This window comes from Fonsecaea multimorphosa, assembly GCF_000836435.1.
Source record: "Fonsecaea multimorphosa CBS 102226 unplaced genomic scaffold supercont1.4, whole genome shotgun sequence".
Lineage (NCBI taxonomy): Eukaryota > Fungi > Ascomycota > Eurotiomycetes > Chaetothyriales > Herpotrichiellaceae > Fonsecaea > Fonsecaea multimorphosa.
Window position 1 is genome coordinate 876,010 of NW_015971638.1, and position 25,727 is coordinate 901,736.

The following is a 25,727-nucleotide window of genomic DNA, read 5'->3' on the forward strand; positions in this document are numbered from 1 at the left end:
AACTCCCTTCCGCCACAACAACACATCATGCTGAACCGACAGGCATGACAGTCTCGCACAGGAGACGTCTTCATCTTTCTCGTATCAGCAAGCGAAGCGCAAGGTGGCCGCCTCGGATTTCTCGCAGGCACTTTATTTATTACCGGCACAGCATTTAACCCCTGACCGAGCACGTGATAGCGAAGATAAGCGCCTCGCACGCGTCCGATAAGCCCAAGACGCGTCGAGGGTTCGCTCCTTCGGTTGAACTTCGCTGGTGAACGGTGGGTGACCAGTCTGTCGACGTTGACTTCCAGGTGGTTATCGGTTGACCACAAAGGTCGAGATCAAGTCAGCACGACAGCAATGGCTCTTGTTGCATCTCCTCCCCTGCCCTCAGTGGATGTGATAATGGACGACTCGCCAGAGCACGAGATGGCCCAAGTCAGAGTCGAAAGTACGTCCAGGGCAAACCACAGTTCAACATTCGTCCTCTAACACATTGGCAGTCGAAAAGCTCACTCAACAGCGCAAGGTTCTCGCGGCCTCTCTTCTTGCCTCAACGAAAGCCCAGTCGCGCCTTTCAAACTCCTCTCCAGCCCTGAACGCACCCTCAAACGACAATAGCCCTCTTCAACTGCAAGACCTACAACTGCATTCCCAAACGAACGCCCATCGACTCGCTTTTGGAGTGACCTCATTCCCCTTCCACGATCCCTCTCCCGAACTTCAGTCAAGCAACCCACTCCTTGGAATAAGGATTGATATCTGCAATCGCAACGGCTTCTTCGATAGTCCGTATTATATGTTCTGCGTTCGGGCTAGAGACACTGGGGATGAATTACGGATCCATCGGCACACGATCCCCGCGCTGGTGCCCCTAGAGCAATATGAGAAGCAGTATCTTCCTATCTCATCTTTAGACGACGAAGGCTACGGGGGCTCAGACGACTCAGGACTCAGCATCAACGAACGAGGAACGACAACGAAACAGGATCTTCACGGCCTCGTCGCTCGGGTCAGATATGATCTTGTGTGCTGGCGGCTAAGGAAGGACGTCACAGAATGGTTACGAAAAGAATTGGATATTCCAGAGCCGTCTGCGCAACGTCCGCGCTCCTTCAAGAATCAAGCAGGAGGAACCAAAGAGGAAGCCGATAATAAAGGTGGTGACACCGAAATGCGCTCTACTGAAGATGATTCCGACTATGAAAGCGATGATAGTAATTCGGAACGCGGATCAGAAGAAGATGAAGAAGACGAAGAAGAGGAGATGACCGGAAAATTCAACGTGCAGTCTCTCGCCAGCCTAGAGGTCGACGCGCGCCAACTCCGCATCGTCTGGTTCGATGACCGCGTTGGTCGGATCAAGATCTCCGACGATGGGAAGGTGCAGAAGGCGGTTGTGATTGGATTAGATGGCAACAGGGTCAAGGACGTGGAGAGGATCCTGATGGGCGACGGCGATGGGAGCGTCAGCCTTTATGATCTGGTGGGTCGGTTGGAGGAGGTTTATAACAGATCTCTGAGAACTGAAGACCGTGAAAGAGGCGAGCAAGGGGGGGAAAAGGCAAGGATGACGCGAAGGCCATGAAGTTGTTAGTATCGAGACACGAGATATGGTCAGCATTGCACTTTATATGTGACGACGATGCCACGACAATTACAGGCTTACGAAACTCAGGACGGAAAGCGACATGATTTCCAAGATTCGGTCCATCTCTGGAGCATATCCTCTGGAATATTCGGCTTCTGCAATCACCCAATCCAAGTCTACCTACAAGATAGCTATCGCGTTTGGAGTCGTCCCGACACCGCCAAACACATGGAGAGGAGCGCTCGTGAAAAAGAAGGACCATTGTTTGGCCTCCGCACAGGCCTTGGACAGTTTCTCCAGATTCCACAGCTCGCCGATCGGACAACCCCAGTGAGTCAACAACCACTCGTGAAGACATACTTTGTCTTTGTTCCCGAAAGGTGCCGGGCAAACCTCGAATCCGAGTGAGTCTCCGGCAACGGCAGCAAAATGGTGATTCCACAGCCATTTGACAGACTTCATTGACGCCTCCACCCCAATGAACTCGCCCCTGTCTAAGGACTTTGCTCGCTCAGCAGAAGGGGTGGAATCATGCCACGCCGTGAACCCAGAGCGGATGATCAAAATATCGCCCGTTTTCAGCTCCAGATTCTGATATCTGGCGACTTCGTCGAGCTCGTCCACCGTCATCGGGAATGGAGAATCAATCTTTGCTGGTTCTTTGCCCGTGTCTTCTCGCCATCTGTGGTAGTCCAGCAGGATCCCTCTGCCCACGATGCCTCCATTTTCAACCCAGTCTGCAATGTTTCCCGGTTGGTTAGTCTGAAAAGGGCGCACAGGCGGATCCGTATACTCACTTTGAATGCCAAGTTTGCCCGTGCCGCCCTCATCAATCTCCCGATGTTTCATTCCACCGTAGTAGACGCCAGAACTCTGCAGCCCGACATGACGGAGACCGTCCCATTGAGAACTGCTTTGGGTGTTGAATCTGACCACGTCGTCATGAGCGACGATTTCATATTCACCACCCTTATTTCTCTCTTGGAAATCCACAATGGTCTGTTCAAACCTCTCTCGGCCCGCAATTCCATGGTCGAAGTGGTCGAGTCGCAAATCCAGCTGAACGGACTTTCCAATCTTAATCTCTTGAGAAGCGTTCCGAATGACCTCCGGGGTCAAAAGATTCAATGCTAGATTGAGATGGCGGGTTAACTTGGTCCCCTTATCGTGCTCGCTTTGTACACGGAAAACTGGGGTGACTAACTTCCCAACTCATCGCCTTTGCCCCAAAACCCCCAGGCATTTCCCTGAGGCTGGCCCTCGACTGGTGGCAGCGAGTCGAAATCCGGGTAGTTGACCATGATTCCAGAAAATAGTGGTGTGCACGTTGGCGGCAGGCTTGAATGGCCATCAACCAGTCCTTTATAACACGGCGATATCGGACATTGAATCCCGGTTCCCGAGGTGAGGAGGTCGACAAGGGCATTTGCCGACGAAGAAGTTTGATTTTTCGTCAGCCAACTAACTTGGCTGTATACGATGCTTGCTGTTTTCCTTATTCTCAGCTCCTGGCACAAGGTTGAGCTGCTGTAAATTGCCAAATTCCTCTTTAGGACACTGAGCTCCGGGTAAGCTCTTCAAGCCACATCTTCAGAAGTCTACAATTCTACGGACCACCGAAGGAAGCTTCTCTATAGCGATACAAGTTGGTCCATTCTTCTGAGAAAGACTGTTATCGGCCTGCTGAGGATGGCGGAGAGCTATACACAGAGCCACAGGACAACTCAAGACCACAACAGATCCTGAGCCCTAGGCAGTCCATCCTCCATCCACTTTGTACGTTGATCCGGTGACAAAACTGGAATCGTCGCTCAGCAAGAAGGCAATGACTGTTGCAACTTCCTTGGGATCGGCCTGCCGGTCTAATGCTTGCATTTTTGTGGTGACAGGTCCATTCCTGAACCCGGTTTCCATTGCTTTGACCAACGGTGTCCTGATAACGCCTATTTTTGTCCATGAAGGTTAGTAATCCTCCAAGGCCCAGTCAGTTCGAGGAAGAGGAAGTCTTACCTGGAGCCACCGCGTTTACGCGGATATTGTCGGATCCATACTCGCGGGCCGCCGTCCTTGTCAGACCTCGAACGGCATGTTTGCTGGCGTTGTAAATTCCCGTATCGGCCAACCCAACGAATCCTGCAACGCTCGAGACGTTGACCTTGAAAGACAAGCAAACAGGGTCAGCGCTGAGGAATGCTCAAGAAAATCGAACGAACCAAAATCCACGGATTTGTGCAATTGTGAAGCGATTCACTCACGATTGAGCCGCCGCCACCCTTTATCATCTGCTGCAACTGTGCCCTCATGCAGTAAAATACTCCTGCGCCATTGATGCCCATGACGAAATCCCAATCTTCGTCGCGGGACTCGGCGAGATGACGGCCTCCTTCCCGTTCGACGCCCGCAACATTGGCTGCACCATCCAGACCACCCAGGCGTTCCGCGGTGTCTTTGATCCATTCGGTCACCTTGGCACTGTTCCGGACATCGACAACGGTGGCGAAGTGGCCCTTGCCTGGTAGCGAGTCTAGGGCTTTCTGGAGACTATCTTGATTGACATCCGATATAGATAGCACGGCACCTCGACTGGCTAGTAATTGGGCAGTTGCCAGCCCGATGCCACTTGCTGCACCTGTGATAGCAATCTGCAGTCACCTTCTTAGCTGTCATTCCGCTCAGTGTCATGACCTTGGGCATACTTTTTTTCCTTCCAGAGAGGCCATGCTGATATGCGGATCAAAGTTTGGCGCCCGTCGTTGCCTGATATGTTCGCTCAAAGTTGGATATGCGTGAGCTCACTTCTGAGCCCCCATCGCCCCTTCAACAAAGACTGAAGCTAAATATATGGCGGGACAACATTCGGCAGTCAAATTCCGTCCAAGAACTTCCCCGCATATACTTATTGCAAGATACAAACAAAGCGAGAAGAGGGGCCGAGGGGAGACTTCTTGGAGCGGAGTAGTTCAAACCTTCAAACTACATCTCACACTGCAATGTACGTACCAGTCTATTGGTTCCCTATTTTCTAAAGATCGATCTGATAGCCGTTTCGGCCTCGGTCTAGCCGGTTGTACGCTAATTATTCACATGCTATGCCTTGAGCCTTTCTCTAATCAGTCTCCCTCGACATGAGCGAATGCGACTACCTTCCCTTTTGCATTGTCCGTCAGGATACGTTCCTCGTATTATGATTCTCTGAAGCGCTTGTGAATCTCCTCTTCTCGCTCGTCGTCAAGCGCAATCTTGTCCTCAAAAAGTTCGCCAATCTCCTCAAAGGATCGGCCCTTTGCCTCCAGATGACGCTTGGGCCTCGTTCGAACCAATCAGTGAGCTGTAGCCGAGTGCAGTGCATGCCGACAAGCAGACCTCGCAGCTTCGTCGATGCCACTTCGCTTTGGTACAGTGGGATTCTGGAATCAGTCCGACCAGGGATCCTTTGTGGTTCAGTGGTGATGGAAAAGCACGACTTTTCAGATCAACGGTCTAAAAACACACCGACTCCGTATCCAATAAGGAAGCGTGGCAACATGAACATGACCACGTGTACACTACTGGGCTGCAGATGACTTCAACAGGCAGAATAACACTCCGAGGAAGAGGGACTCGCTTGCGCCCCAGCTTCTCGGAAATTCGAAATGGTGCTGGGACTGCTGCTTGTTATCAGCAGAAACAAAGTTCACCTGTAGAGTACCGAGCACACAGACCGGCATACAAAAGTGAAGTGGGCCGTTCTTCCTGTTCCCTCTTATTCTGGACAAATACGGCTAGCCGAGGCCTGACGGCCAGAGACGTCCAATCAGCTCCACCGCGCACAGCCTTACCTCTGTACTCGGAGAATAAAACCTCAAGGACGACCAGGACAGAAGTCAACCCAAAATATCCAGCTGTGCCCGTAACCCGACCAGCAGGCTAGTGTTTGTGATATGCCTTGTGCTCAGCTGATCCATAAGAAACCCTGAATGGTCCTTTGTGAATTTTATGTAAAGCGGACTGAATCACAAGGTCTGTCTGCTTGCGAATTTTTATATCAGTTGCACAACGAGGATAACGAGCACAACACTTTGGACTCGTGCTATTCCGGGCAAAGGAGAGTTATTCCACCTGCCGGAATGAGTACTCACTTTCCACGATGCCAAATGTTCGTCCGCACGACATGGCAGAGGGGTGAGCGGTCGTTCGGTGTTCGTTCTCCGAGAATCGCTAGTCACAGGGTCAGGCTGAGATTGGCATCAAGCCGGCCAGCCCCCTAGCCGCTCAGAACAGTTTTGGATGGAAGACTGACCCGGTCATATTTTTTGACCCCGACGCCTCCAGATTTTCCTCCCTATGTCTCGCTTCTGGAATAGCGCTGGTGGCGTTGAGTCGCTAATGGTAGCGAGGGTGTTGAACGAATGGCCTGGTCGGTGACCATATGCCGGCAGGCCTCGATTCTATATGTAAGCTCCTGTTGGTAACCCAGGTTTCCCTCCCTGCTCGATAGAGGGATCCAATACTCGTGCTCTCTTACCCCGGTCCCTACTGATCACACGGACTATCATGGCAGGAGAAAAGACCGACCTTGGTCGGCAAGAACACGCTGAAAGCCCGACTGAGAATCACGGTATCGACCAAGAGATCAAGCTCGAGTCTGCAGACGCCGTTGAGGAGGTCAATCCCGAAGAGGAGGAGCCCGTTGTGACCTTCAAGACATGGATCGTTGTGGGGGTGAGCAGATTCCTTGTCCAAAATTTGGAGCAATCCACTCTCTAACATTTGGCATAGATACTGTCCTGCGGTTATGGCTTGTCCTTCTGGCCGATTCCAGTCATGGCAAACATCGGAGGCCTCGTTGGTGCAGAGCTCGGTGCCCCCTCTAAATACATCTGGTTTATTCCTGTGGGTGCCACCTGAACCACAGCTGCACCGGTAACTCGCTGACAGGGCTCAGTCCTGGACGATATCTATCACTTGTTGCTTCATGCTATGGTACGCAATGTGTCACAATCTCGGCTCATGCCGGGGAAATAGGATACTAAAGTTACTAGTGGTGCAAACACTGACATGCTTGGTCGTCGATGGTTTTTGACCATTGGGAATCTGGTGAGCACTCAGCAACGAGCACATTCGTCATTTGGGAGTGAATACTAAGGGGAGGAACGAACCAGATCTGTACCGTGGGACACATTGTCACCGCATCCTCGACAAACACCAACGCCGTGATCGCCGGAATGGCCATTTCTGGTTTCGGTGGAGGCAACTGTCAGGTATGATGGCACTTGACCAAGCCTTAATTTCAGCGAGACAATTTGTGCTGAAAACATTGACCCCCAGATGGCCGCATTTGCGCTGCCTGAATTACTCCCCAACAAATGGCGCCATATCGGCGTCGTGCTGGCCGACTTGACAACCCTTCTGGCTGTGATTCTAGCCCCAATCACTGGACTATACGGTTTCCACTCTGGCTCGTGGCGCTGGAACTTTTACGCCGCGGCCATCGCACAGTTCCTTTCATTTCTGGGCCTGCTCTTCCTTTACTTCCCACCGGCTCATCCGTAAGTATCACCGTGGAAACATCACCATCACTCAGTGGGAACTAACTTTCGACAGATACGGGCTACCGTTCAAGAAGGTGCTACCAAAGATTGACTATGTTGGTAAGATCATGGCAACTTCCCAAGCTACCCACAAATTTTCCAGTTAGAATCCGCTGACAGCAGGATAGGTAGCTTCTTGTTCGTTGCCGGCGCAGTCCCAGCGCTTGTCGGGATTGTGTACACTACGGTTGTGCCGTCTAATGATGCGCACGTGGTGGCACCGCTGGTGATTGGGTTTTCCTTCATCGTGTTGTTCGCGCTGTGGGAGACATTCGGCAAGGCAGAGCACCCCTTGACCCCCAAGTACGTGTTCGCGTCGTCGTGGGGCCGCGACTTCACCGCCCCGGCCATCGCGCTGGCGGTGGTGAATATGTTCTACTACTCCAGCAGCATTCTCTGGCCGACCATCGTCAATGCGTTTTACACAGACGGCGGTGCGGACTGGCGCTACGGGATCGTCCTGTCCCTGCCCCAGGGCCTGGCCATCACCTTTGGCGCGGTGCTGCTGTCCGCCTTTGGCGGAAAGATCAAGAACTGGCAGTGGCAGCTCACCGGCTCGGTCTTCATCATGGTCCTCTTCGGCTCCCTCCTGGCGCTGGTCACACCCACCAACAAAGGCCTGATGGTCGCCTGCGTCTTCCTCTCGCAGTCGGCCTACGGCTGGGCCATCTACCTGTCCATCGCCGTGGCTCAGATGGGTGTCGAGCACAAAGATCTTGGCTTGAGCGGTGGCATTGCGGGCGTGTTCCGCTTTGCTGCAGGATCAAGTACGTTTGTTTCCTTTTTACCGAGGGACTTAATTGTGTTCCGTGACCACTGACCTATGCATGTATCTTGTAGTTGGAGCCGCCGTGTATACTACGATCCTCACCAACGAAACGAACAAGAGAATTGCGAAACTGGTTCCTGCCGCCGCTGTGGCTGCTGGCCTTCCAAAGTCCAAGATTTCGGATCTTATGAGCGAAGTTGGCACGCCGGCCCTGGCCGAAGACTTCAGCCAAGCTGTGGTCAAAGCGGTAGGGGCTGCAGTCGAACAAGCCGAAGTGCACGGTATCAAGTAAGCAGTCCCGTGCTCCTGAGAGGAGAAGACAAAACATGGGGTGAGGGAAAGAATATAGTACTGACTTATTCCAGAATGGTGGCCTTTGCCTCGTTGGCATTCGGTATTGTCGGCATCATAGCGTGCATGTGCTGCAAAGACGTCGATAAGAAGATGAATAACAAGGTATGCAGTAAACTTGTCCCAGTGGTTTTTGGGCGGAGAACACTGACGGTGTCGTCTAGATTGAGGTGTATCTCGAGAACACAGAGTATGCGAGCAGGAACAAGTATCATTGATGGGGAGGCTACATGGAACTGCCGCGGCTCAAGCTGTTTGTATTTCCGACCAGCTCTCTCTATCTACTCATCAAAACGATTGCTTGGGAGGGACTCTCTTGTGCTTGGGGCGTGGTAATTCTAGCTTTGACGGTCAAGACGGTTATGGCCGTGCAACACAAGTTGATTTGGGATGCCCCAGAGCGATCCGTTATTTGTGAAGCTACGCAAAATTCAAGTCCAAAGGGCAGACCGCATCCGACCCGCCGAACACATATCCTGCAAGGCAATATACAGTTGTTGTGAGGACGCTCCAGTTTTCGTTCTGATTTGAGTAATCTACCTAGGTACCTAGGTAGATTCTAGACCATGCCGCCATCGACCAAAAAGTCCTGGCCCGTCGTGTAACTGGCCGCGTCGCTCATGAGGTACAGCACAATCCCGGCCAACTCGTCCGGCATCGCCAGCCGGTGCATCGCGCAGCTGTCGACGAAGAGTTTCCGGCGGCTGGGGTTCTGCTGCATCACGCTCTCCAACATGTCGGTCTGGACGGTCCTGCAAATCACACATCAGCTTCTGTTTTCCTTTTTTCCCTCCCCAATGGTCTAGATAGACAACACACCCTGGACTAATCGAATTAACCCTAATCCCATACTTTGCCAGCTCGTGCGCGACCTGCTTGGCGATGCCCCGCACCGCGTACTTGGACGCCGTGTACGCCGCGATCTCCTGGGGCGCCAGCGACTTGTGCCCCGCCGTCGAGGCGATGCAGACGACGCTGCCTCCGGTCTTCTGCTCGACCATTTTCGCCGTGCAGTGTTGCACCGTGTAGAAGACGCCGTTGACCTGGCTCAGCACAGTGTTCTCCATTAGTTTCAACCATCTCCCATTTTGAGACACAACAAGAGAGAGAGATTTATGTAATCTTGGGAGGAGCGCCGGGGGGGGGGGGGGGGGGGGGGGGGGGGGAGGGATGAAAAAGTTTACATTGACGTCCATGGTATCCTTGAAGTCCTTCTCCGTGTGTTCCAGGAACGGTCTGTCGCGGATGATTCCTGCGGCTGGGATGCTATAGTATGCCGATAGCGGGGTTTTTTTTTTGCAGTCAGTTGCAGAACTCATTTTCTGTTTCGTGCCGTATCGAGGGGGTTTCCCGTGGATAGAATATAAACCACCCAAAGGGGGCGGGGAAAAGAGTTTGCTCACCATCCATCAATGCTCCCGAAATCCCCGTGTATCCTATCGATCGTCTCCTTCAAGCGTTGATAGTCGACCACGTTCGCCTGGTAATATTCATACTTCCCACCATACGCGGACAGCTTGGCCATGTTCTCCGAATTCGGCTTCTCGCCGATGTCGATGACGGCGATGTTGGCGCCCACTTGGGCCAAAGCGTATGCGAAGATGAAGCCCAGGCCGCGCGAACCGCCCGTTATGACTATGTTCTTGCCCTTCAACGACAGGAACTTGTTCAGGATCGAATCCGAGGGGATCTGTGTTGGGGACATTGTTGTCGAAGTCAAGATCCAAGGGGCTTGCTTTCAGACGGATTTTCTTCCCCCGGGAAATGTTGGATGAGATTCTGGAAGTGGTTTTTTTCCCACGACGACTTCTCTGTTGTAAGTCAGTCCTGGAAGAATCAGAGGTATCTTCGGTCCTTTTTGAGGTGGAGGTTGAATACGAGGTATATGGTAGTTATCAAATTGGGGAAATGGGCTAGATTCCTGGAGAAGGAGTGTGTGCCAAATGAGAGCTCGGAGAATGGTCGCCGCATCTCCACAATGAGGCAGCGGTACCGCGGTACTCTTACGAAGGGCATGGCTGGCTTTGAAATTGCTTCATGTCAATACAAGGGTGTCCTTTCAGTTCTTGTTCCGTGAAGAGCAAAACGTGGAAAAGTTATTGAAGTTGAGGGGATACACCCCAAGAAATCTCTGCATCGCATTTGATAAATACAAAAACTCGGCCGGGTTCCCGCTCAAGCATACAAAGGCTAAAACCCTCTCGTGGTCCTACAGAGACTCTAGACTGTACATAATGTCAAACTGCGAGGATATCGGGAGAAAGTCATCGATGCATAGCGGACTATACGCCGACAAGCTGGGCAGACCCGTATGATCGTTGGAGGGCTGAAAAGAGGTCCCATCCGCTCCCGCCTCGTGGACCACGTCGTGGAACAAGTTTGCCGGGTTCCTGGCGGCGACCTCGTTGGCTTGGTGTTGGAAATCCACGTACTCGCTCTCGAAATGGCACAGTCTCATCACGAGCTGGACGATGCGGCGCACCCGGCGCGCCACGATGTAGGTCTTCTCCAGCTCGCTGAGCGTGCGCACGCACGTCTTGAGGGCGGAGAATTGACTCGCCGCGTCCGCCGAGCGCCTTTCGGCAATGTCGGCAATCAATATCGTGGACGCGGTGGCGATGACGTGCAACGCGACGCCGCTCAGGGTGAAGGCGTCGCCGTACACGTTCCGATAGTCCTGGAGGGTGCGGGCAATGTTTTTGGCGTTGTCGATGCAGATTTGGCGGGAGATGTTGCACTGGGCCAAGGTGTCGGACGTCCTGACGCCAAAGTTTGCGGTTGGGCGGTGTAGGTGGATTTTGCAGGAATAGTATTGCATGCTGTATCACCAAATTGTCAATATCCTCATGCAAGATCAGACTGGTTGGTGGCCTTACTGAAGCACAAGTATCGACGCGTGGGCTTCCCTGCAATACTGCAGCTCCGGGTCGAGGTTTTGGTACCAGTCTTGAAGCTGTTCATCAAGAGCATGGAGCGTCTCCGTGTCACACTGCTCTTCGTTCCTAAAGACCCTCAATATCTGTGGTGCCCGTTCCGGACTTGAGTTACTCACAAGGCATCACATATCCGGCCGGTCGCCAGGAGAAGAGTGACCCAGGAGAAAGCAATCCGTTTCTCCCATGAAGCGTCCTGTTGGGTCAGAAAGCTGTTTCGGATTTCGGTATCCTCGCATTTGAGACAAGATGGGCGACCAAGGTAGAGAGCCCAAAGTCTTTGACAAAAAAATGTTAGAATAGACCGAGAGCAATTGGGCCGCCAGAGCAATTTACCTGTCAAAGACCAGACAACCCCAGTAGGTGATTTGCCGTACTTTCATATCTCTCGGGGATAAATTGGTGGATGCGAGCTGTTCTCCGGTTCTGTGAAGGCCCAGATCGATAGCTAATCGACACGCATCCCCTGGAAGACCAGCCGTCAATATTCGAGACCTGGCATCATTATGCAGACTTACCAGTTAAGAGCCAGCCTTTGGTATCCTTGCTCAAGGAACAGTGAACGACAGACAGCAGCAGCAGAGCTTGGATAGTTGTAAGTTGTGGTCTTTTGAGCTCCTGGTCAACGAGTCTGGTCGCGGTGGCCACGAGAAAAGGTTCCTTGTCCTCCATGTCGTCGTTGGAGGGTATCACCATCGCTCGCACCGACGGGCGGTCGGATATTCGTGCCGCGCAAGCATAGACGCAGTACAAGAGTGCTTTGCTGAAATACGTCGTCTGTCTTCTCGTCTTCAGGCCCTCGAGGAACTCTTCCCGATTGAAGACCTGCAGGACCGTGTGCTGGTACTTCCAGTAGCTCTCCAGCAAGTGTGTCTGGGTCTCTGGGTCGATTGGGTCGTCGGAACTGACGTCGGCGGTCACGCCCCTGTGACTCCATGGGCCGAGCAGCGACGAGGACACGCTTTCGGTAAGATGTAGGCTCGAAGTCGGACCGAAGAATTTGTATTGGCCCTCTTCGTCGCTGTTGAGCTTCCATTGGCGGCCGCAGAGGCGTGAGATCAGGTTGTCTTCTTCTTGGGACGGGACTTGCACTGAGAGAGCTGGGTAAGTTGACGGAGATTGTGGACTGGACACTTGATGGCGGCTCGGCGTGGTGAAGCTTTGCGTCGACTTCGCAGACTCAAGAGCAGCTTCGAGATCAGCAATCCGCTGATAAAGCTCCCGGATGTGATTCTTGGATGAAGGACTGGGACGAGGGATTCAGCACAAGATCTCCCAGCGCTAGTAAGATTGGTATACTCACCATTTTCGTTTGTCTTCGCTAGGCCAAATGCAGGGGATATTGAGTCTTTTGCACTTCCTGCAGCCCTCGACCTCGACCACGCACTGTTTTGATACGTTAGCATCATCGACAAGGGGCTACTTCAGTAGATCGCCCCATACCTTGACCTTCTTCAATCTGCAGTGGTTACATGCAAGGGCAGTAGTGGAGTCGAGCTTCTTCGAGACTCGACCCGTGCGGGTGGAGCTGACCAGGTGTTTCGGACTCCTTGAGCCCGAGTCTTGCTGTGAGACCAAATCCAACGTCTGAGGCGACGCTGAATAGTTTGTCATATCCATCTTCATGGCTGCTTTTGGGGCACGCTTTGACGCTTGAGAAGACGGGTCTGGAGAGGTGCTATCGCCGAGTATATTTTGCCCGGGCACATGGTGACAAACCCCGCAATTGTGGTGGAGAGGCACGACAGGTTCTCCAGCTTTCTGGCCGAGGGCATCCCCCCAGCCTCTCTCTCCAGGAATTTTACTATAGGCCAGTCTGGATGCGACAGCGGAGGTCGTTCTCCGAGTCTTGAAACTGGAACTAGCCTCGCCGTGGTGCAGCCTCGTGGGCTCCGTATTGCCTCGGGTAAGGAATCACCTGGGCACCCACCAGAATGGACGAAGTACAGATAGACAAAAGAGAAAGTCTCGCAGCTGGAACATTATGCACTGTTGATATTCGAGATGAGGCCTTCACCTACCCGGTAAATAGTACATAGTGCCTAGAAACTCTTCGCAAACTACCTAGTACACAACACCCTCGCAAACCCGTCCCATCCCCGCTTGCAGCTTGATCCTTTGTAAGTCAATTGGCCAAGGTCGAATTCCAACGTTCCTTTAGCCACGTCAGATTCCCTCCTCGACTATACACCATCAGTCGGCGGGTCGCACAACCGGCTGCGGTGTCCCGGTCGTAGGCATCATGTCTACCCAGAGTTCAGAACACCTGTCCGGTTGTGCCCGTACGACAGCAATGTTGGTCATGGCAGCAGCCCACCATTCCGCCGAGATTTCATAAGCATCCCAGATATCTCTCAGGCCGCGGATCTGCGCAATGATGGTCCCCACGTCTCCGTTCTCAGGTGTTCCCTCGGTCATTCGCATTGCATCGGCGACAAAAGCCTCCAACGATCGCCTGCTGACAAGAAAATCCTGGCCTGTGGATTCGAGAAGAGCTGAGACGTGATCCCGGCCGTCCACAAGGGAGGCTGCAAGTTGGACCGCCTCATCGAACGTCAGCAGAGCTTTTTTCCTTCGTAACCAATCTCGGACAGCGCCATCCACCTCGAATCCGGGGTGAACGAGTCGACTGTGCAATGTGGATTTGGGCCAAAAATCGAGCGCTACCGGCTCACTGATCAGTCGTTGCAGGCTGATTTCATCGAACAGATCTACTAGGTCTTTCAGACTCGGCGCTGTTTCTGTGACATCGGATCCGCACCTGCCCAAGACTTTCATGACCGAGTGATTGCCGCTCAACCGGAGCTCGTCAAGGACTGGTTCAAGAAACGCAGCTGGCGTGTGCGAGTATACTTCCGGCGCGCCTCTGTTCAATCTCATGTGGTTGATCATGAAGCAGAATCCAGCGAAGCTCGCACAGCCTGGGTAGTCACGCAAGGCTTCTCGTGATGTCCCACAGCCACTGATATACATTTCTCGGAAGAACCTCAGGACGACATCCTTCACCAATTCCCCTTCGGGCGTAAGAATAGGAGGCTCATCATTCTCTGGATGGGTGATGAACTCCGCGAAGTGCTCCGTCGGGCCGAGATAAGGGTCTATTCGAGCTACTGCCAGTAGCAAAGTGAAAGCTTTCATGTTCCGGAGTCCTTCATCCTGGAGCCTGACTGGTTCAAAGGGACCGTCAGGATAAATGTCGATCTCGTGCAGTCCGTCAAACAGGAAATCCACTACATTGGACCGGCTGAAGCATTTTATAGGGTTGGGCTGCTCCGCCAAACCCTGAAATGCCGGGAGATCGGCTTGTACTGTGGGTGTGACGGATGAGCTTGTTTCCCCCGACGGCTGATTGCTTCGTTGACGAACGGTTGGGGACGGTGGTGATGAAGATCCTGATGGGCGAGTCTCAAGATTGACGTGCATATTGTCGTATGAAGGAGGATCCATTTCAGCAGAATAGTCAGGAGGTGCAGGGCTTAGGGTTAGATTTTCGAAGAAAGGGGGAAGTTGTCCATCAATTGGGTTGACCTCACGAGGATGGCGGAGTTGTATTCCTCGGAATTCTGGCCGCGGCTCGTAATCTGGGGGAGGATTGTTGAAAGCCTCAACGTCAGGCTCTTCTTCTGAAGTTGTGGCTAAGTTGTGTAAATGGCGTCCATCATGTTCGGGGATGCTGTCATCTACATCTTGAAGTTCAGGATGTGAAGAATGTCTGAGCCCTTGTTCAATTAGAAATGCGTTAATTGCTTCGGTGATGACTGGTTCGCTTACCCGGAAACTCCAGCGGATCCTGACATAGTCTTTGAGGAACCCTGCGGGCAAATGACGAAGTGAGATGATTTCATGGTAAATCCCAGACGGAATCACAACTCCAGAGACATAGCCATCAGCATCGACAGCTGGGATGGTCGGAATTATGTGCTCGCCTCCCGTGCCGGGTAGGGCTTCTTTGGTAACATCGAAGTCTTTTTCGAGAAGAGCTTCAATACTCTCCTTATCAATTTCCTGGTCAAACTCTTCGACGACATGGCAAGGGATGCAGCCGTACGTATGGCCTTTTTTCAGCAAGTGGATAATTCTCGCAGCCATACTCATGCTGATTATTTCATTGGTTCTGAGACGAAGGCGCGGCCACCTGGTATCGTGGAATATTTCTTGTTCCACTTCCTCACTGTCGAAATATTGGTCCGCTGGACGAGGGCAGCGGCGGACGGATGGATGGAATGCTGACATTGTTAGTTGAAGGTAGATCCAGCTATTTGCCCTTGCACTGTGGCCGGTAGGTGGAAGTTAGGCGTCGTGCGCTGGATGCAAGGGAGGATACCTTACCTGACGTTCTATATATAATATATCATATTTCAAAGTCCCCCTTCCGAGTTCGTTTCTATTTTGTCTTGGGAGACACAAAAGAGATAAAGAAAGATATAAAGATTCAAAGCATCAAAGAACAATCAACGACAGGGCCATTGTCCTCGCGGCCATTGGCGATGCATCAGTCCATTGATTGTGCTTCTTTCACAAAGCAAGCAGCGCCACAATATGGGGCAACTTGCCAAAGACCGATCTGACAATGTGGGTGACCTAGGAGTAAGAGGTCGAGTGTAGTCGGCGCAGCATAATGCAGGAGAACAAGGCCGAGAACAACGGAAAAGTTAGCTAATCGTTATCGGCCCATCTTCGGGGACCTGCCGATACGTCTTTTCCTCTTCTCGGCCTCGAGATCCTCTGTAACTGTGCAAACCTTTAACACAGAGGCGGAAGTTCTGTGTGGAATTTGAAAACGCTGGTTGAACATCAGCTGGTGCAAAACTCGCTGTAAACCTGTCGGCAGGAACAACGGTCCACGTTTTTGAGAAACCCTGAACAACGACTGCCATTGGCGGGGTCTTTGACTAGCATCGCTGTTCGTGCCGACCAATCGCTGTCAGAAGAGGCTCGGAGTGAACTATTTCAATATAGAATCTGCGACTGCTGGGACGCATTGTGAAAGGCTGCCGCTCAACATCCTGCAACCAAGAAGATCTCACCGAGAGCCAAGTTTGCCAGGCGCACAAACGCATAGAAGAAGAATCAGCGATCTATGGCCGTCACAGCCAATGGAACGGCCGGTAAAGCACATACAAAGGCTGAAACCGAGTTCGATCAGCGAGACTTTGACCCCACAGAGGTAGCATACGTCCCGACCACGGGAGTCCGCAAGCTGTTCGAAATACCGCTTGTCCTAGCTACGCCCGAGACCGTCAAGGGCTACGGAGAGATTGTCGATGTGCCCGAAACACACCGCATTGAGATCGTACGTTGGCCGGCTCAGGGATGGCGGCCAGTGGATGCGAACTCGGGCGACCAGGGGGGAGTGACCGAGGGACTCTTTGAATTCTGGTGGAAAGGCGACACGCTTTACGCACGCAACAATGCTGTGGGGGACAGCTATCTTTTTGCCTGGAGTCAATATCCTGAAGAGGCCGCGACCACCGGCCCTGCTCGACCCCGTGAAAGAGTGATGATTTGGCGAGCGAATTACCACCCCGACGGCGGTCAGTTGTTTTTCCCCATAGACGGACAGAGTTTCGTGGTCCCGCTCGCCCTGCCAGGGGACGATATAACGCCGGAGAAGTTTGTCGCGTTCCGCTGTGACGGTGGCAAGGGACTATACATCCATCCAAACATTTGGCATGGCGCCGTGGTACCTCTTGACGACCATGCACGTTTCATTGATCGACAAGGACGTGTGCATGCGCGCGTGTCCGTGGATTTCGCAAAGGAATTTGGAGGATATCTGTCTGTGCCGCTGCGGTCTTGAATAATGACTCGGCAGTTTGATATTGGGACACTGTAATTCGAGCAAGAGCACTGAGAGGATGGGCATTGACATCGGCACGCCGTGTTTTGCTTTTATCGTCTCCCAATTCTCCTCAGATAGTTCGCCAAGAGACTTTCCGTGAGGTAGTCGTCTCTAGATCATGGACGCAATGCGAGTTGAAAAATTGCACGAAAATGTTTTTGAGACGGTGTCCCGGGGAATAGCGGCGCTTTAACGTCAAGACATTACCACAGGTTCAAGTGGCCCGCTAGTTGAAACAGGATTGTGAAGATAAAATCCAGGTGTAGGTACCGGTGCAGTCGTTGCTTCCCTGCCGTTAAGCCAGGGAAGCCTTGTGAATGAGAGTGAGCCGTTTAGCAAAGTTGATTTCGGCCTCGACGTCGTGGTGTTTCTGGAGCACATGCTTCATTTGATGTTCTATCGCCCTTGTGGTCCTCCGTCGTTCATCTGGGGTCATCTTCGTGTCCTTCAACTCTTCCTTGCGTTGAGAAAGAATAAGGGCTTCATTAAGAACTCTCTTTTCTCTCTGCTTTGCAGTCTCCAGTTTCTCTTCGGCCGCCTCAAGTTCTCGTCGGGCCTCAATACGAGTCGCACGGTAGTCACTTATTCTCCGCGGCTTCTTGAAAGCCACACTTAGCCTCCCTGACGCCCTAGGTGGGCCTGTTATCAGGCGTTGGTTTTCCACGATACTGTCGACGATCTCTGTGACAATCCTCCGAGTTTTCGTGCCCGTGTGGCGTAGAAGGACTTGGACGATGTCTTCTTCACGCTTGCCGTCTTCCAAAAGACCTAAAATGCGCCAGTATGCTGGAAGGGGGACTTCATGGGAAGCGACCTGGATGGTGAGCACATCATCAAAATTGGGAGAAGGAGCTGCCACGACCCAAAAGTCAGAGTCGGAAGACATGGGAAGAGCCAGTAGAGTTCACAGAGGCTTGCACTTACAACTGACAGGAGAAGGAGGCAGCTTTTGAGACTGCGAATATCGCAAGGGATCGTGAGAACGCATGGTTGGGGTTCATTGTCGTCGACTTCTTTGTGTGCGCGGCGAGGTCGCCATTGCTGAACACAGCTCAAACAAGTACTCACAGAGGACAAAGACAGGGTGGAAATCAACAAGGGACAAAGAAACCCAGGATCGTCATGATTCCAGTGTCTGTTACGTCCCTTTTAAAGGGTGGTTGCAAATGATCAGGAGGGAACATGGGTGGTAACTGAGCGGTGTGCCCAGCCAGGCATCCTGCCTTACTCGGACACGACGCGTAGTCAGGCTTACCTGGATGCGGCTGTTGTCGATGGCCACTGCATTGATCCCTCTGTTCAGAATCCTCCCTCCAGGAAAGAGAGGCAGACGTGGAGAACGGGTATGAATGATGCTATATTCATAATTGAATTTGTCCCACATCAACGGAAAAAATTCCTTGGGTGGCTTTGATGGCCCATGGGGCTCTTCGGGGTTCGCCCAAATCGCCTGAACGGGTTCCGCTAGGCGCCATGATAGGTCGCTAGGCGAGATTATTGGGGCGGCAACTCTACCTAGGTAAGTATGGTAAGTGCCTAAAAGCGCAGGCCGGCAAATCCCTCTCATCCGCTTTCCGTTTTGCTTCCCTTCCAAACGATGCCCTACTGACCGGACTTCAGGACTGCTGATCAGGCAGCTTGCAGGGCAATCTTACCACCGAGTTCCTAATCGGGACCCAGAGCGAACATTACCGGATTTAGATCAGTCTTGCTTGCACAGAGTCCTACTGCGTGGGCTTATTCGAGTAATGAGATGCCTGCTCGGGGTATACTCTGGGTTCACTACTGATTTTACGCAAGCTGGGAATGGCAGTTTCGCTCACTGCTTTGAAAAATCGTACCTGGCCCAGGACGTTTGGATCAATGAGTGGAGATTTCAGTATCTGAGCTCGTCGGCATGAAGCACATCTCTGCTGTCCTCCCCAGGATCTATTCGATTTCCGATCCTCCAATCCTGCGGGCCGTTTTGAAGTCTTTACAGCGTCACCCTCCTGGCCGCATTCCCAGCCTTGATAAATAAAGTAATCGTCGCGCTGAAAGAGGAGACACCAACGTCAGCAAATCCAATCGACCTCATCCATATATGCTAGACCGTTGAAGAAAACGGGATGAAGACAAATGGGGAAGATACTCACGCAATGCTTCCGTAGAACCACATCCCCCTAACCTTCCCATCGACGCCGCGGATATACACGAGATTGAACACGGCGCGATTTAAGAGATACCACAAACTCAGCGCATTCACCCAAGCGACGTCCACGCCCGCGCTATTCGCAGCCACCACACTTGCGGCAAACCAGCCCAGGTTCTCGAAGCCATTGAGCGACGCGGCTTCCGCGCGGAAGATATGGTCCTTGGTCTCCCGAGACAGATGCGGGTTCGCTTCGAGGGTGGCGGGGAACGTCCGCGGCGAGGTCTGGTTGAATTTCGGAGCTTCTTCAGCAGAACCAGCAGACTGGCCGTGTGTGCTGTAGCGGACCACGGCGTAGATATGTGGCGAGAAGCTCAGGAGCCAGGCAAGTGGAACGGTATAATAGGAAATATTCGCTCGAGGAACGAGCATGGAGAATGGAAAGCGAAGGAGCATTGAATCTCCTGCGTTCGACATCTCTGGGGAAAATCGACAAAGATCCGTGGATTTCGTTTTCAAGAGCACCTGTAACGATGAGGGCACAGTATCGTATGACGACGTCCTTCAAGATCAACTGTTAATGCCAGGTTGGTTCCCTTTTGACGCGTTTCATATAAACATTCCACACGGCCAAGAAAAGCAACCATGCCGAAATCCCGAATCTCTCTTAGAGTCGTTGCATCATGATACATTTTAGGCCGCAGTCCGTGCGCCGAGTACGAATACGCAGAAAAATTTGGTCCGTACCTACCTATTAGGTACTAGGTAGGTAGGTAGGTATGGATACCGTAGTTATATGTCTTGTCTTTCGTCCGGATATGGTGTCACCCGCGAAGTTCTCAGGGAGGTTGCTGTGCGGGTTGCGAGGCTACCTCTGTGCGAGCAGAAACAGCGGTGATGTGAAACGTGTCGAAGGTGAGATGACACAGGTCAGTAAACTGATGCCTATTCTGTTGTCTTTCAAGTGAGCACACTCAACCTTGTTGCCCTTATTCAGTACACTGCCATTTCAGCAGGTCACCACGAGTCTCCTCCTTTTCTATTAACACAGAGTATGTATTTAGCTTAGCCGCTCCAAGCATACCATGTGGTCCATCATTCATCTCATAAGGCTTCGCGTTGAATATTCTCCATAGCTTCTTGTAATGCCCAGGATGTCTGTCGCTCCGTCATCACAAGAGACGCCTTAGCTCATCATTTGCATGCAAACCCGCAGTATCATATATCACGCTGCAAAATCCCGCCTATCACAAGTCTTGTGCCATAGATTTCCATGGCCCGGATTCACATCCCTCGTGGATAACAAATCATGGTGCTGTCAAAACATGTACACGTCATTTTGGGGTATCTGTTGACCACGAACCGCGGACTGGAAAGATGCGCACAGAAAAGTCGAATAATAATGCTGCAGGCGATGTGAAACCATTAGCCATGTGTGGAGATCGGGCTGAATCGAACCATCCTGTACTCAGGAGTCGTTGATATCCTTGATGGCGACAACGTCGGGTAGCGGGGCATATGTCAAGCCAGTCGCTTTTTCCATTTTTGTTCGCTCAATCAAGGCCTGAGTCCTCCACCTGGATTCGAGCCTCGCTCTCTTCTTTTCCAGCACCATTCTCAAATCAGACTCCTGGTTGGAAAATTCTCGATCAATGACGGCCAGTTCCTTCTTTTGTTCTCTTTCCAGAACTTCCATCTCCTTTTCCTTCTTACGTACGAGGTTCTCGACAGCTCTCTTTTGCTTACCCCGCAGAACATTGATTTTGGAGGCGTGCAGAGAGTCCATGATGTCTCGTTCACGATACTGCTGGGCGAGATTGTGATAGTCTTTGTCGGTTACCTTGCGCTCTGGAAAGGTAGAATCGATAGAAGTATGTCTGGAGGCTGGATCCACTGGAGACGAGGGTGGAGTTGGATTCTGACAATAAGCTTCCATATGCCGTAAGCGCAACATAATAGCTCTCTTCTCCAGCTCGTGTTCGTTTTCCATCTTCATCTCTTCCTCAAGTTGACGCGCTTCTAGATCTTCCACAGTTCGGTCAATCTGAATTGCATCAGCAACCGTGTCATAAAAGTCTCAAGTTGCAACAAACCTTTGCTCTCTGCTCAGCAATCGCGGTTCCATGCAATGTCTTCTTTTGTGCCTTGAGCAAATCTCGTTCTGAGCGTAAGTGCGCCATCAATGAAGCCTGGAACTCTAGAAAACGGGCCTTTTCGTCCAGCTGAGCCATTCGAAAGTTGAGTAGGTCTTTACACCCCATGCTCCTCTGCAACGCCTCTGCATCCACGAACGGTGGTGATTCGCCGCTTGACTTTGCCACGGATAATGGATGTGACCACGAGCTTTTGCACGATTTGACCGACAAAGGACTTCGCATGCCCGCAGACAGCTCATCACTGTCGTTGGTGTCGGCATCACTGTTGATGCTTGTAAGAGTCGAAGAGGCCGTCAAGCCGCCTGACCGTCTCTTTCGAAAACTGGCCATTTTTTGAAATCCCCGTTTCAATGGAGAGTATTTTTTCCTCTCGCTCGTCGAGACAGGTGAGAGACCGCCTGAACTCGGAGGAGTGCGTTCAGATATCCGTGAAGACTGCGTCATCGGCCGATGCTCACTGGAGGCACAGGAAGTCGCTGTGGTAGACTGGGATTGGACGGAGCTCTGATTCACGGAGTCGGAAGCGATGGTGATTGTCGAAACTGAAGAAGCGAGTCTGTCGATTTCGGAGGTAACTTGCAGCGGTGATATGCCCAGACTGTGTGCCTCGGAGGCAACCTGATCATCAAGGCTATCTTCAGAAGACGATGGAGGCAAGTGAAGAACGGCAGCGTTGTAGAGGGATTCATCAAACAGCGTCTTCGGAGTCGACCATGACTGCATGTCGGAGTGGTCTGGTACCCAGGTCAGGCTCCCGGGAGGCATTGAAGACTCTCCGAAAAGAGACCAAGGATGATCAGCAGCCGTCATGGTGGGCTGGATCCAAAGGCTGAGAAAGTGGTCGTAGAGGTTATCTCATTGTTTATTGGATGTTTTGGTTGCACTCCAAAATTCCCTCGTCGTGCAAGGAGTCTAGCGATGGCTTGTAGCAGCGCGTGTAACGACACCAGAGGGCATTTGAGGACTGGCAGCGCGTTGAAGTCGAGATTTGCAGCCGAGCGGCAGAAGGAGTGGGGGGTGCGTAGCGAGGATCTGGTCTGGAACCCGATGTCAGTCAAAAGCTGGTAACACCTCGGGGCCAAGGAGAACAGACGTGGACGTGCGTCGGGTCTCGACAGTTGACAGTCAAGGGCTTTTGATCAGGGATGATATACAACAGGCGAGGAAAAGAAGACGAGTTTCAAATCAATTGGGAAGGGGTTATGCTCACAGTACTCGGTTGGCAAAGGGTCTTCTTTGTCTTGATGGTTGCCAAACCGAACGAATTCCGTCTATGCGACTATGTCATTGGAGAGCAAAGGCACAAGGTGTGCGACCGCGGCACTGGGTCCGATCTCTTTTTGAAAGACCCGCTGACGGGAAGCGAAGGGAGGATTCACACAACAAAGTCTGAGCTCCGCGACTAGTCGGGTGAAGTAAAGACCAAAAGCAGAAGAAACGAAAAGTTTTGACGGAGAGGGTCAGCGTACAAGGGCGAGGCAGTCGAGAGCTCGGGGGACGAGATTGCGATTTGGTAAGGGAATTCTGTCAACTCCTGGGACCAGCTCCCAACGCTCTCTGTTTTTTGATTTCTCCATCGCCTAAAGTGGATACAAATGCAAGAGCGGTACGAGGGTAGAAACCACCGACGTCAAGGGCCAACCTGTCTGCTACACATTGGGCGAACCACAGTGCAAGCCACTTGCTGCAAATGTCAACAGATGTGTCACGAATGCCGCTCAGAGTGCCGCTCAGAGTGGCCACATCCTTGCTTCCCGCTCTGCTTTCAGTCTTGACGCCGTGAATCCTTTCTCGTTTCCTTCATTGCCCTGCAACCTTTGCCTAAAGAGGTACAGGAGGAAGTCGACGAGGTTTTGTCGGATGTCGGGCTGCGGGCTGAACCTCGTAGTTGGAGGCACCCGTTGTTTGGCGCCCGTTTGACTTTAGGCTTCGCTGCCTCCGAACCATCCAGGAGCCGAGATGAAGCACGTCATTTGCTGGGCGATGCGGTGGGACCTGGGTGAGCCTTTGAATGTTGTCGGGCATTGGTGAATCTTTGATTGTGGTATTTAACAAGATCTACTCGTAGGAAGATAATGCTGGGGGTGCGAATCGCCAGTACGAGTTCTCTCTGCCGTCACGAATTGCAGCTTCAGTGCCTAGCGAGGTTCGTGGGGGAGGTATCTGAGCTGGTGCCAGACGGACGGTAAGATCTTGCCCCAAGAGAGTCGATCAAGATGGGCGCGGGTGATCGGCAGTTGGAGGGGGAAGAGGCACCTAAGCGGTGGATCGATCATCGGACACAACAGAGGCGCACCAAAGAGGGCGAGATCGCGAGCTTCGGGCATTTTATCCAGTTTTCTCTCCCAAACCAATCCTGACCTCGACCTCCCTCTCTTGGAGCAGAACTCGAGTTCGTCCATTTGACAAATCAGCTCACTGACTGTCTCCGTGAGAAGCTGGCGCCTGGAGACCATCGACCTAAGACCGTTACCTAGGTATGCATAAGACACCCAGGGTGGTGGATGTCGAACGTCACGAACCGCTCGCCTATCGAATAGCGGAAGGATCAACGCTCCAAGCTCTCAGCTCTCCGCTCCCCAAAACTGGGGTTTCCCAACCGACCCTGTCTCATCCCACTACTTACCTACCTAGCGAGCTACCTAGGTACTTCATCCCAATCTTGGTCGAACTTTGACAGCTCTCTAGCCATACAAATTCTCTCCGACAGCTAACACAGGCAGCAGCTAGGATGCCCCAATCTGTCAACCGAAGTCTTACGTACTAGTAGCGTTCACCGCTTCACGTCACCTACCTCGTACTGAAGATGCCAAAGCTACTTCCAACAGACACTTGCCTCGCACCGGTTATTGGACTCTCCAAAAACACGGTGAGGTGGGTTCAGGGACTTGCCACTCCCAACGGGTCATTACAACTTGACCCAGAAAGGTGGTTGGCAAAACAAAGGCTCAAAAGTTCCCCGAAGTAAGGTGGATCTCATGTACCGAGTATATGGGCATTGGTTGATATCAGCTGCACGGTCATTGGTGCCATATTCTCCGCAACCAGTTGAGAAGTTTGAATGCACATGATCGACCGCCTGCTGCATAGCAGTTGCTGTAAAGTTGCCAGTGTGCCCTCTATGTCCAGGATCAACCGAGTCTCCATTCCTCTGATCCACCCTTCCCAATACGGCTGACCACATCGAGCCCATCTTGGCCTTGCCTTGGGACCCTACGATGTCTGCTCTATCATTTCTGAGTGCATTTCAGCCAACTCGGGGATGATCAAGCTCTCAATTTCCATGCCTTCTGTCACGGTACCTCCCTCCAGATCGTGGGGTTCTGGCTCGTGCTTTCGCTCCGCCTTGCCCACCAGTGCCTCCACCCCAGAAAAGCTTTTGGATCGCCTCGTCTTTGGGACCCGGATCCATCTCTCTCCACCATCGCGAGTAATGAAGACGACTTCCCATTTGCGGGTGGTGAGCAGGTTGCCGATCACGAGGTCATGCTGATAACGCTCCAAAGCTTGTTCAGCCTTTCCCACCAAAAGCTCTGGGTTTGTTTCCAACTTGAAGCTTACAATCATGCTTCCTTTAGGAGCCCAGGTATGCACCAAATTGCTGAGGAATTTGGGGACCGGGTCCAGGTTGATGACCAATTGGCGGCTGTTGCCCCCTTCACGAGACTGGATTTTATGCTCCTCCATCCGATCCCTAGGGATGAAGAAGTCAGAGACAGCGGCAGCCAAGTAGAAGAGCGCCCGGCTCCCGAGGGGACGCATGATGACAGCAAGGCTGCGAAGTTCGAACATGTAATCTGTGACAGTGGTAAAAGGCAGAAGCAACAGCAACCGATTCTGCTTGGCGAACTGATACTGCTTCAAAACTCGACGCATCTTCTCTTGATATTCTTTTCGCACAACAACTCGTTCCCCGTCTTCCGACTCCTCCATAAAATCGAGGAAACAGTTGGTACTGTGACTGTAGTGCCTGGAGTAGGGCAGGAGACTGAATTGTCGATGCAGGAAGATGACGGCATAGCCTGCCTGCAAAAAGTATTCTGCGGATGTGGCTCCTCGAGTACCGGCGGAGAAATTGTCAATGAAGCGCACCGTTTGATTCTCTAGCGGGACAGTTGTCCCCCCGGATGTGACCAACGCGATTCGGCGAGACGGCGCATTCTCTAGGTGATACTGGATGAACTCCCGGGCCAGGGTCTCGTGGTTGGCCAGAGACTTGGGAGCTGGATTGTTTTGGAAATAGACGGTCTCAGCCTCCTCGTGTGCTGTTGTTCCATTGGGTTTGTCTGGAGACATGGTGGCGATTTCTGATATGTTCACAGCTGGTGTGATGTGGTAATTTGGTCGAGCTTGACCGACCAAAGCACACCGGGCGCAGGCCGGGATAATTCTATCCCAA

General features: G+C 52.3%; 12 protein-coding genes across 12 annotated transcripts; 3 read left to right on the forward strand and 9 right to left on the reverse strand.

The window, feature by feature from the left end:
* Positions 1 to 345: 345 nt before the first annotated feature.
* Positions 346 to 1,573, forward strand: Z520_02967 (uncharacterized protein; the record flags this gene model as incomplete). The annotated part of the gene is made up of 2 exons (XM_016773480.1): positions 346 to 436; positions 489 to 1,573. The coding sequence occupies 2 exons, from the start codon at positions 346 to 348 to the stop codon at positions 1,571 to 1,573; spliced, it is 1,176 nt and encodes a 391-aa protein (XP_016635537.1).
* A 183-nt stretch (positions 1,574 to 1,756) lies between these two features.
* Positions 1,757 to 2,877, reverse strand: Z520_02968 (uncharacterized protein; the record flags this gene model as incomplete). The annotated part of the gene is made up of 2 exons (XM_016773481.1): positions 1,757 to 2,706; positions 2,781 to 2,877. The coding sequence occupies 2 exons, from the start codon at positions 2,875 to 2,877 to the stop codon at positions 1,757 to 1,759; spliced, it is 1,047 nt and encodes a 348-aa protein (XP_016635538.1).
* A 448-nt stretch (positions 2,878 to 3,325) lies between these two features.
* Positions 3,326 to 4,296, reverse strand: Z520_02969 (uncharacterized protein; the record flags this gene model as incomplete). Its single annotated transcript, XM_016773482.1, has 4 exons — positions 3,326 to 3,519; positions 3,587 to 3,731; positions 3,832 to 4,218; positions 4,273 to 4,296. The coding sequence occupies 4 exons, from the start codon at positions 4,294 to 4,296 to the stop codon at positions 3,326 to 3,328; spliced, it is 750 nt and encodes a 249-aa protein (XP_016635539.1).
* Positions 4,297 to 6,109: 1,813 nt separating this feature from the next.
* On the forward strand, positions 6,110 to 8,484 carry Z520_02970 (uncharacterized protein; the record flags this gene model as incomplete). The annotated part of the gene is made up of 11 exons (XM_016773483.1): positions 6,110 to 6,277; positions 6,335 to 6,448; positions 6,501 to 6,547; positions 6,598 to 6,652; positions 6,718 to 6,816; positions 6,884 to 7,104; positions 7,160 to 7,206; positions 7,275 to 7,913; positions 7,987 to 8,203; positions 8,281 to 8,371; positions 8,431 to 8,484. 11 exons carry the CDS (start codon positions 6,110 to 6,112, stop codon positions 8,482 to 8,484), a joined length of 1,752 nt encoding a protein of 583 aa, XP_016635540.1.
* Positions 8,485 to 8,825: 341 nt separating this feature from the next.
* Z520_02971 (uncharacterized protein) lies at positions 8,826 to 9,971 on the reverse strand (the record flags this gene model as incomplete). Its single annotated transcript, XM_016773484.1, has 4 exons — positions 8,826 to 9,018; positions 9,086 to 9,309; positions 9,451 to 9,532; positions 9,670 to 9,971. The coding sequence occupies 4 exons, from the start codon at positions 9,969 to 9,971 to the stop codon at positions 8,826 to 8,828; spliced, it is 801 nt and encodes a 266-aa protein (XP_016635541.1).
* Positions 9,972 to 10,475: 504 nt separating this feature from the next.
* Z520_02972 (uncharacterized protein) lies at positions 10,476 to 12,825 on the reverse strand (the record flags this gene model as incomplete). Its single annotated transcript, XM_016773485.1, has 7 exons — positions 10,476 to 11,085; positions 11,143 to 11,268; positions 11,319 to 11,477; positions 11,536 to 11,665; positions 11,718 to 12,445; positions 12,503 to 12,585; positions 12,643 to 12,825. 7 exons carry the CDS (start codon positions 12,823 to 12,825, stop codon positions 10,476 to 10,478), a joined length of 2,019 nt encoding a protein of 672 aa, XP_016635542.1.
* Positions 12,826 to 13,392: 567 nt separating this feature from the next.
* On the reverse strand, positions 13,393 to 15,294 carry Z520_02973 (uncharacterized protein; the record flags this gene model as incomplete). The annotated part of the gene is made up of 1 exon (XM_016773486.1): positions 13,393 to 15,294. The coding sequence occupies one exon, from the start codon at positions 15,292 to 15,294 to the stop codon at positions 13,393 to 13,395; it is 1,902 nt and encodes a 633-aa protein (XP_016635543.1).
* A 985-nt stretch (positions 15,295 to 16,279) lies between these two features.
* Z520_02974 (uncharacterized protein) lies at positions 16,280 to 16,999 on the forward strand (the record flags this gene model as incomplete). Its single annotated transcript, XM_016773487.1, has 1 exon — positions 16,280 to 16,999. The coding sequence occupies one exon, from the start codon at positions 16,280 to 16,282 to the stop codon at positions 16,997 to 16,999; it is 720 nt and encodes a 239-aa protein (XP_016635544.1).
* A 337-nt stretch (positions 17,000 to 17,336) lies between these two features.
* Positions 17,337 to 17,927, reverse strand: Z520_02975 (uncharacterized protein; the record flags this gene model as incomplete). The annotated part of the gene is made up of 1 exon (XM_016773488.1): positions 17,337 to 17,927. The coding sequence occupies one exon, from the start codon at positions 17,925 to 17,927 to the stop codon at positions 17,337 to 17,339; it is 591 nt and encodes a 196-aa protein (XP_016635545.1).
* A 1,245-nt stretch (positions 17,928 to 19,172) lies between these two features.
* On the reverse strand, positions 19,173 to 19,649 carry Z520_02976 (uncharacterized protein; the record flags this gene model as incomplete). The annotated part of the gene is made up of 1 exon (XM_016773489.1): positions 19,173 to 19,649. One exon carries the CDS (start codon positions 19,647 to 19,649, stop codon positions 19,173 to 19,175), a length of 477 nt encoding a protein of 158 aa, XP_016635546.1.
* Positions 19,650 to 20,640: 991 nt separating this feature from the next.
* On the reverse strand, positions 20,641 to 22,138 carry Z520_02977 (uncharacterized protein; the record flags this gene model as incomplete). The annotated part of the gene is made up of 2 exons (XM_016773490.1): positions 20,641 to 21,216; positions 21,266 to 22,138. The coding sequence occupies 2 exons, from the start codon at positions 22,136 to 22,138 to the stop codon at positions 20,641 to 20,643; spliced, it is 1,449 nt and encodes a 482-aa protein (XP_016635547.1).
* Positions 22,139 to 24,541: 2,403 nt separating this feature from the next.
* On the reverse strand, positions 24,542 to 25,624 carry Z520_02978 (uncharacterized protein; the record flags this gene model as incomplete). The annotated part of the gene is made up of 1 exon (XM_016773491.1): positions 24,542 to 25,624. One exon carries the CDS (start codon positions 25,622 to 25,624, stop codon positions 24,542 to 24,544), a length of 1,083 nt encoding a protein of 360 aa, XP_016635548.1.
* Between the last annotated feature and the right edge of the window lie 103 nt (positions 25,625 to 25,727).